We start from the raw sequence: 9554 nt of genomic DNA on the forward strand, positions 1-9554 counted from the left end.
CACGTGTCTTCCCAAGAAATAAATCATCACTGAATACAGTGACTGACTACATCATGCTTGTAAGTGCAAATTGGATGTACCGGTGAGATAAGTGCCAATTAGAGGTAGCAGTGAGGTGCAGCTGTGCGGCAGGAATGCCACCAATATGCTCGGCGCTTCACACGTGCACGAAATAAGTGTTCACATGTGTCAGGCCCGCAGACGCGCGCTCGGGCACGCTCTCTCTTTTCGCGCTCACGCGGATGCTGGTGAAGTCCAATCTGGTGAAGGTGTGGTTCCACGAAGCGCCAGGCGCGTTTGCATGAGAGGTCATGTACGTTGACCGGTGTGCGCGCCGTCTCAAGGGTTGGGAGATTATGCAGACAAAAGGTGCACCTGGTGCTTTAGATTGAGCTTCTCTCCTCCCCTTCCTCCTTTTGATACCGCCTTTCTCTTCCATCCCCCTCTCCGCATCTCCTCCGGCCATTTCCAATGTCACCATGGGACTTTTAAAAGATTAGCTTAAAGATCTGCGCTGCTAATAACTGTCGACAGCTCAGGAACGAGGGAGACTCATGGAAACTGTGTTCTTTCTACTCCTTCCAAAAGTCGAGGTGCCATCCTTTTTTTTGTTCTCAATCTCGGGTCTCCTCGTGTGTTCTGGTATTTGGTCGTAGCGCCGTGCGGGGGCACCAATGGCAGACTTGTATTTGCCTTCAAAGTACTGATTGACAAAATCCGAGACACATGATTGAAAATGTTCACATATTTTATATATTTCTTTTTTTTTAGGGGACCTAATTGCAGCCTTTGCAATTTGAAAATTGCCTTCTATTGCAATGTTATAATATTAAATTGTAATATAAATTACAACATTGCAATGGTGATTCATTGTTCTGGGTGTGGCTTCTACACAATATTTTACATTTTATGACCAAAAAAAAAAAAAAGAAAAAAAGATGTTTCTGGGTTATCTACATTTGTGGTTCCCCTGTTGTAATCACCATTATGCAACAATGCAACACACTTCTAAGAAATGTCTCAAATATTTTACAAGGAAAATGTGTGGTTTTGAATGTGTAGGTGTGAACATTGCTGTCGTGCAATTCAACTCTGCTCATTTTCCTCTCCTTCTATCTTTTTCTATCGTGTCTTGTTTCTGAGCTTTGAACAACAGATTCGGGGATTAAAATTCAACTTTGTGCTTTATGAAGGCCTTACCATTAGGAAATCGAGTTTAAGAATCTTCACGTCCCAAGAATAAGCGACGACAAAAACAGAAACTGAATGTGAATAGGTTCTACTTTCCCGCTTGCAACAAAGAAGGAACAATTGTCAATATTAGGCAATACCGAGCAATTGCCATACCCACGTTGTAAAGTGGCGCGCACCTCCCTCTGATCCACTGCAGTGTCACTAAGCGAGGCACGGTCACTCAGAAGCTGTTTTTTAGATGAGTGCGTGGAAAAGTGTAAGGATGCTCCCACCTCCCGCGGCTCCTTCCCTGTTATTTATTAGATCATCAGAAAAGGGCACGCACACATACACACGTGCACAGGTGGGTGCGTGGAATCAGATGACAGGATTTTTTCATATCATCATGCATGTGGAACCCGCTGCTGTTTGATGAATACTAAAATGAAATTTCTCAACCTGACAACACTGGCAAAAAGGGGGAAATAATTAATAACACATCCCTCTCTGCCCATCGTTCATGCGGTAGTGCTGTGGCGTGGACACGCACGCACGCACACACACACACACACATATGAGAGTCCCACAGCATGCGAGGCCTGGAAGAGTTCATAATGAGAATAGAGCCTCACGTATGGCCAATCACTTGGAAGTAATTATCAGTAATGATCTGCCTGTGACTGATCTATTTTTACTTGATGATCAAAAACCAGAGCTCATCTCACATCTATATCCCGTCACATTCATTATAGACCTGCAGGCTTACATTCATCTCTGCCATCACGGCCTGTCCACACATGGAGCTCCTCGCCACTCCATTCACTGGGATGCAAGAAACAGTACATTGGCCAAATTGGAGAGCAAATTGTTGTTGGCTCAATCCATCCGTTTTCTATCACTGACTTCACGTGAAAGGGAAACTACACTGTGGACAAAAAGTGAATCGCACCATTTGAATATGTTCATCTCAAAAGGTTTGCTTGTTGTCATATTTGCAAAACGTCAAAAATAAAAAGGGAAAACGTGTGTATAAAAGAAGAGCGAGGGCTTCTGGTCGAGTTTAATTGAATTGATACATAATTCAGTGGCTTTCTGTTTGGGGGGGGCTTGGGGTGGTGGGTCATGTGGTTTCACTGCCCTCCTGCTTGATGGTCCTCCAAGCAGACAGCAGGTCGCCATGAAAGACAGCAGCCATACGTCTTATTCACACCGCCATGACGGATTTAGAGTACAGTAGAACATACTAATCTGCTATTTGGAGTGGCTGCCATATACCAACGTCAACTCACAGCTCACTGATCATGAAATCAACCTTCGTATTCTTTCAAAACTGGATTTTACAGATTCTTGGTTGACTGTGAACTCATCACACGGTCAGCTATGCGAGCAAAAAGCTTTTTATAACAGAAAAAATAGCCCAGGCGTTAATAAGGTTACTCTTATTATTCATTAGCACTTGTTATTTTCACTTTTTTTGTGGTAACATGACGAACGACGCTAATCGTGATGCGTTTGATCTTGGCTGGGAAGCTGCAATTCCCTTCCCGAAAGGGGAAAAGCAGACCGACGACACAAAACCACACAACGAAGTCATGTTTATGTTTTTGTTTTGTGAACTGACGAATTGAAGCATATTTACTCACTCGCCGGTCTCCAACTCACCGATGTTGTTTCGCGGATTTTCTCCGGTAGGTTATGCGAGCCGGAGTCAGCGGGGGAGAGACGGCAGGCTGTACCGCGCGGGGCGTCACTCTGCAGGCAGGCTCGCCGAGGACACACCGCTGAGTCCCCGGTAGGACGTCGCTGCTTGCCCGGAGCCGAGACGGGAAGCTTTTCAATCGCACTGAAAATATAAATTACATTCACACGAATACGTACACACCGACATGAACATTTCCAATTCATTTTCCAAATGACCTGAAAGTTGACATGTGTGTCTGTGTGTATGCGTTGTATGCTGTGCACAAGCCAAACCATTTAAGAAAATATTGTTAGTAAAAAAAAAAAAAATCTTTAAATTCGTATGAGACTCAATCTTCTTGTGCTATCATGAAACGTTTTTGTCATACATTTTTCTTCTTGATTTCATGTTAGTTTTTCAGCTCTTTCTCCCAACGAAGAAATATATGCTTTTAAAAAATGTTCAAGTGCTATTTCTTGGCCCGGTTTATTAAAATGCTTTTCGTATTTCAAAATGTTAAAACAAAGATTTCACTTTAAAAATTACATTTGATCCAACACATTTTTTTCTGTATCAAAAAAATATATCGGCTCCATGGGAGGCATGGTAGGATGTGTGTGTACGTGCGAGCGCATGAGTGTGTGTATCAGCAGAATGTCACTTTGCAGAAGAATACAAGCTGTCTGAGAACGAAGAGGGATGTAGCAGGAGCCTGCTGCTTCTTTTCGCCACCATTATCCTACAGGAGAGGGACCTGTGCGGAGGGGGGGGGGGGAATCTCACACACACACACACACACACACACACACACACACACACACACACACACACACACGGGGCTCCCTGGGAATTGCCTCAGCTGTTCCCCCCAAACGCTGAGCTTGTCCTCGTCCTCTTGCCTCGCTCGACCCCAAAGCTTTATCTGGCAGTTCTGGTTCCTCAGGGCGCCGTACTGGGGCCCCTGGCAGCTGACTGCAGGTTCCCAGCCAGGATTAAGCCTCTTAATGACAGCCACTCTGTGATGATTTACACTGCATTACTGTACACACCAACGGCCACCTCGTCTTGCTAATGGTTTCTTACTCTTGAGCCCCCCCCCCGTATTTATTGCTCTTTGCTGCCTCAATTTGAAGAGATGATCGAATTCAATAATGTAGCTAAATGAACCAAAAATATTTCCCCAAAGGTATAGAAGTTACTCATGGCACCACAAACGTTTTTACTAAAGGGATTGATATATTTAATTGGAGGGTTGGAGGTTGGTGATTTTTGTGTAATATTGGAGAACAACTGACAACAGACCAGTGTGGTTAAAAATATAGGATCTGTTTTGAAAATAATTTGTCATATTTTAACAATTGTCATAAAAATCATCAATGGACGCTTCAGAAAGACCCATGCAAAATGTAAGGAGGGCTGAATGAAACAGATTGCCCAACACCTCAATAAACACACTAGACCTGCAAAAATCCAAATTAATACCAATTGGACACTGTTAAGTAGCAAAATATGAACACATTGTGTATTAGTAAATACAGGATTGAATACGATTGGATGCCGGTATACCTAAAGTGATTTGTGTCGGTTTCTTGGGCAAATGCGTCTTTACCCTTCGATTAGTTTGTGGTGCGTTACACACATCACCATCCACAGCCACAGTGTCAGCTGAGCTATGTGGCCCACACCAGGTTAATCATTCGGGGCTTAACCCTCCCGCTTGAGCCTTCGGGCAGACACATCTCCTGTTTTCTTCCACCGGGGCTTAGTCATGTTTTGACTTTGCCATCAGGCACCTGGTCAGGCGGCACATGGGGGTCCTCCGTCAGCTGGTACGAGCCCCCACCAGCCAGCCTGACTCCCCACCAACCGAACTCGAGGGATGAGGGGGAAGGGAGGGCTGATGATGGACACAGTGGCTCTGCTGTGTTGGAAAGCAGCTTATAAAAGAGAAGGTCCGAGGTGGCGGCGGTGGTGGTGGGTGTTATTTAAACAGGCTGGCTTTGATTGACAGCTCTGATACTGGGTAAAGGCGGGGGAGGGGATGGGGCTATTTTGGGGGGAGTGAGCAAGTGGTCGGTAAAGAGAGGAGAAAAGTGGGGGCTTGTTGTTGAATTCAGGTTACTTTGTGTGTCGTGAATGCAGGGGAGGTGTATGTGGTGGCGGGTGACTTGGGTGGGTGAGGAAACAGTGGTGGAGGGGCAAAGTGAGCTTTTAATTACCAGGGCAGAAGCAGATGTAGCAGAGTGGTACCCCCACCTTTAAAACACACACACACACACACACACACACACACACACACACACACACACACACACACACACACACACACACACACACACACACACACACACTCCTTCTTAGCAGCTGGAAGTCATCAAACGTGTGTGTGTGTGTGTGTGTGTGTGTGTGTGTGTGTGGCACGCGCATTTTGTTTTTAGGACAGCAGCCTTGAAACATTGTTTAAATGATGTTCAGTCACACTTGTGGCACTTAGCTGCACAATCGTGTGTGTGAGTGCGTGTTTCAATTTTCTCATCCTTTTCGTTACCACTGCTGCATTTTCATTCCCCACACAGTTAATAGCATCTAACAAAGGCATTCAAGTTTTTTTTTTTTTTTTTTAATCGTCTGCGGTCGTGTCAACTGCCTTTAAATCAAATGGTGTTTATGGCCCCTCCACAGAGTGGGCACTGTGAAATATTTTCACAGGATTTAATATGTTCTTTGTCACAAAGAACCACATACATGGTTATTAACCTCGCTCGTGCTAGCATAGCATTATCACCATTGATGGGTGTGTGTGTGTGTGTGTGTGTGTATGTGTGTGTATATATATATATATATATATATGTATATATATATATATATATATATACACACACACACACACCTATTAATTAAAAATCAAGGTTGAAATGATAAGTTATCCTTTACACTTGTCAAATACAGTAAAACAATATCTTTGTGAAATAATTGGAATCTAAAACAGATATTAAGCATTTTGTCAACGAATTTGAAAATATCACAAAACATTTTTACTCGAGTAGATTCTTCTAAATGTCTCACTTTTTTTCCACAATACTTCTCGCCTGAAGATTTGCTTCCAAGTGTTATAAATTATAGACATTGAAACTGCACACAAATGAGCACATTTACAACATATGAACCCTTGCAATGCTACTTTGAAAGAAACGCATTATTTAACTTTCAATGCCTTGGCACAAGAGGTTTTGTAGTGGCAGCTTTGTGGAAAGTAGTCGTCGGAAAGTAAGACAGCTTTGCTTTTCGTACCGATAAAATTTGGGAATGTGTCTTGTCAACCATCTCCTTGAAAAGACATAGGCCTGTTAGTTAATCCAGAGTGTTTCTTTAATTTGTGATTTGAAAGACAAAGTCATTTCCCCTGCCCGTCATTATTTTTTTACTTGTACAAACGGATATAAACATTTTGTGTACAGATGAAAAAACACGTGCCCTGGAGTATAAAACGTCAAGAAAAACAGTGTGAAACCTATAAAAAAAAAGAAAAAAAAAGAAACAATGTCCCTGCACATATAAAAATAAATTAATACTTTGTGTGTCTAGTACCCCTCCAACACAACCCCCCCACGCCCCAAAATACAAAAATCACACATCCAAACTGATCCTTCATTGGCTTTGCTTCTCACCAACCCTTATGTACACCACCAGCCAATGAGGAAAAATCTCTATTTACATTTAAAGAGGTAAGAACGAACCCCACACCCACCCTTTAAACAGCTGCAGTCACACACTCCCCCCATCATGAATGATCAACATGAAGACGTGAATCAGAATCAAAGTCAATCAAAGGGCTAACGGCAAGCCAAAATAAGAACACCAAACTTTGCACAGTAGGACAAGGAGATGTTCAATAGCAACATCTGCAAGACATAACCATCACACACCCGTGACATCAACGCACAAATAAAAAGCACAATGCAAAAATGGGCTTGAATATTGCAGAATACGTCACAATAACATTTCCTGGTTTTAAGTGACAAGACAGAGTGTTTCATAATCGGTTGCCTTGGCAACACAGCTTAATTGCCAGCAGCATGAAGATAGCAGAGTGAGAGCGGGGTGAAAGTTTTAGGGGGGGAAAAAAAAGAAAATCGCTTGAGCTCAGGCACTTTTAGCATGGACGTTGTTTGGCCGCTCCTGACTCTTGTGGATTTTTATTGGCCGGCTGCTGGCCATTTAGGTCCTGTGTGCTGGAGAGGTAGGTGCAGCTCGGGGACTCGTTCGAGAAGGATGACCACTTCCGCATTTTGTCACGCATAGGTATGGGAATCCACGTGCTCATTTCGTTGTCGTTCCTCCTGTGGACATTTGTGCCCTCTGAAGTGAGCTCTCTCTTGAGCGGCCCCCAAAGGAGAGCGTCGTAAGCAGGATTCGGTGGCGACGGAGCCAGACTTGGCACGAGGACACGCAAATGGAGCCGCACAAATGCCAAACACGCATCTGCTATATTCGAAGGGATTCCGCCGTTTTGTTTTTTTCGGACAAAACACACTGTGTTTTTTGCGAGCACGTGTGCTAAAAGGCCCCTGAGAGAATGACGTAGCAGAAAGACCCGATCAGGTGGGAGGAAAAGCATCCGAGGGCCACCGCGCACGTTGCGACGTTTCTCAACTCGACGAGAACCCGACCATCCAAAATGACAGTCGGCCATTCAGCGCCGCCCATCGAATGGCATAATGTCCCCGCGACTCCCCTACGATGTGAAGCGTGCAAGCCCGTATCGTGTTCTGAGGCTCCCCGTGCAATACGTTGTTCTGTGTCGCTACGTGGAATTGCAATTCAAATTTTAAATTGCCGCAAAACTTCGGCCGCTCGTGAAATGTCGTGGCAAAACCCTCAACACTGCAGTGTTGACCGGATTTCCCCTGACATCGCTCAGTGGGCCGTGACCCTAATAAGAGACAGGTGTGACGGTTATACGCAGAGACACACATACCGCCCAAAAAATAAAAAAAATGGGGAAGGGGCATAGTATTTGTCTTCTCAATTACAGGGATAATGACATTGATGTCCAAACACTACGTGTCTTGTCTTCTGCTCTGCAATTGCAACAGCCTTCCTCCGTGTCCTTTTTTGAGGTATGCATGCAAGTGTACCAGAGCACTTGGGGGCTGTTGATGGAGGAAATGTGGCCAGTGTAGGGCTGCGGCGGCTCTTGCTGCATTAACTGCGAGAGCTGCTGCTGGGAGAACAGCGGCGCAAAAAGAACACGAGGGGGCTGAGGAGGGAATAATGGTGTGAAAATGGTCAACATCAGACAGATAGCTCGATTGTAGACGAGAGACGAGGAAGGGACAGAGGAGTGAAGTCAATGCAAGTGCTCCTAAGAGAAGACAGATACGGGGAAGAGAGGACAACGATTCAATCATTCATTGCATTGAAGCATCAAGTAGCTCATCGTGTGTGGCATACCGCTGAGGGTTGGGATGCCAGCAGCTGCTGGAGCTGCTGCTGCTGGAGGAGCCTCTGCTGGTCCGCCAAGCTGAGCCGCGCAGAACTGACAACGCGGGAAACGGAGTCGCAAGTTGGACACATTTTTCCTTACAAAGCACATTAGTTTGAAACTTCCCGTCTGTCTCACCCGTTCTTACTAACTGCAGAGCTGGTACAGTCCAACATGCCAGCAAATGGAAACAAGGGGAAGAAAAAAAACAGTTCACGATTTGGGTCTGATCTACTAAGATCCCAAACAGCGTCACATTTCATCAGATGTGGGCACGTCAGCCATCGTTCCGTCCTTATTTTAGGCCGGCCGAGTCCGTTGGCGGCGCAGTCAATCGGCGCTGAGAACGTACTTATTAGGGCCGCGACTAGTGAATCTTTTGCGATTTGGATGTCGCACTGAACATTATTTCAGGACGACGTGTTGTTGACGTCAGTCGGTAGCAACACTTTGTAATGGCGCAAATAGACTGTCTCTCGCTGTGTGTCTGCTTTTTGTTTTTTAACGTTTGACCACGCGATGGACTGGGCCGCCCTAAAATAATGACTTTTTAAAGTGAAGTGAGCATTCGGCAGCGTTGATGATTTTCACCAGGGAACGTTTGGGAGAGCGCAGGAAGCGCAAAATGAAGTTTGAAGTAAGGATATGGAAGCGTTAGTGGAAGAGCGACAAAAATCAAGCGAGCAAAAACAGCACCAAAAAAATAGACAACAATGGTAACAATACAAATGTCTGAAGTTGGATTGTAACAAGATGATGTGGACTAAGAGGGGATGTAACGAGTAGAAAACAAAACCGGATAGCAGAGGGCAAAAGTGGGGTAGCGAGCAAGGATGCCTGCACTACCTGTTATTGACAGGCACGGTTGAAGCTCCCGTCGCGTGAGGGCTTCCGGTCCCTGCCGGCGTCTGGATCACTCCGTTCAGAGTGCCAGAGATGCCCCCCATGCCGAGCGCGCTTCCGCCACCAAAGGCGCCCATCAGTCCAGACATGCTCCCCAGCCCGGCTGGGGTGGTCCCTGCGGCGATGATGCCGTTTAGCTGGGGCTGAGGTGGGCTTTGAGAAAGTGAGGGGGGGGTTGACAGGGAAGAGGTAGAGCCGCTACTGCTGTGGCCGCCACATGACGCGCTGTCCTAGAAGGAATACAGACACTGAATGAATGATACAGGCAAAACTAAACAGGTAAAACGCTTTAGTGTGCCCCCCCCCCCACAC

The 9554-nt window shown here is 45.4% G+C and overlaps 1 protein-coding gene and 1 long non-coding RNA gene across 3 annotated transcripts in view; both read right to left on the reverse strand.

Moving 5' to 3' along the window:
• Positions 1 to 1078: 1078 nt before the first annotated feature.
• Positions 1079 to 3059, reverse strand: LOC109519166 (uncharacterized). Of its 2 annotated transcripts, none has more exons than XR_002168892.1 (3): positions 2836 to 3059; positions 1940 to 1995; positions 1079 to 1290 (listed from the first exon to the last, which is right to left on the reverse strand). It is a non-coding gene; the product is annotated as an uncharacterized LOC109519166 (long non-coding RNA). The 2 variants fall into 2 exon arrangements; XR_002168893.1 differs by lacking the exon at positions 1079 to 1290 and adding an exon at positions 1304 to 1483.
• Positions 3060 to 6201: 3142 nt separating this feature from the next.
• Positions 6202 to 9554, reverse strand: part of mllt10 (MLLT10 histone lysine methyltransferase DOT1L cofactor) — a 33031-nt gene continuing 29678 nt past the window's right edge. The window contains exons 18-20 of the mRNA XM_019875534.1: positions 9186 to 9472; positions 8478 to 8522; positions 6202 to 8393 (exon numbers count right to left, since the gene is read on the reverse strand). Coding sequence (XP_019731093.1) covers positions 8291 to 8393; positions 8478 to 8522; positions 9186 to 9472 — 435 coding nt within the window. The 3' untranslated portion in view covers positions 6202 to 8290. The remainder of the gene's footprint in view (positions 8394 to 8477; positions 8523 to 9185; positions 9473 to 9554) is intronic.

The sequence above is a fragment of the Hippocampus comes genome, unplaced genomic scaffold, assembly GCF_001891065.2.
Source record: "Hippocampus comes isolate QL1 unplaced genomic scaffold, H_comes_QL1_v1.1 scaffold226, whole genome shotgun sequence".
Classification (NCBI taxonomy): domain Eukaryota; kingdom Metazoa; phylum Chordata; class Actinopteri; order Syngnathiformes; family Syngnathidae; genus Hippocampus; species Hippocampus comes.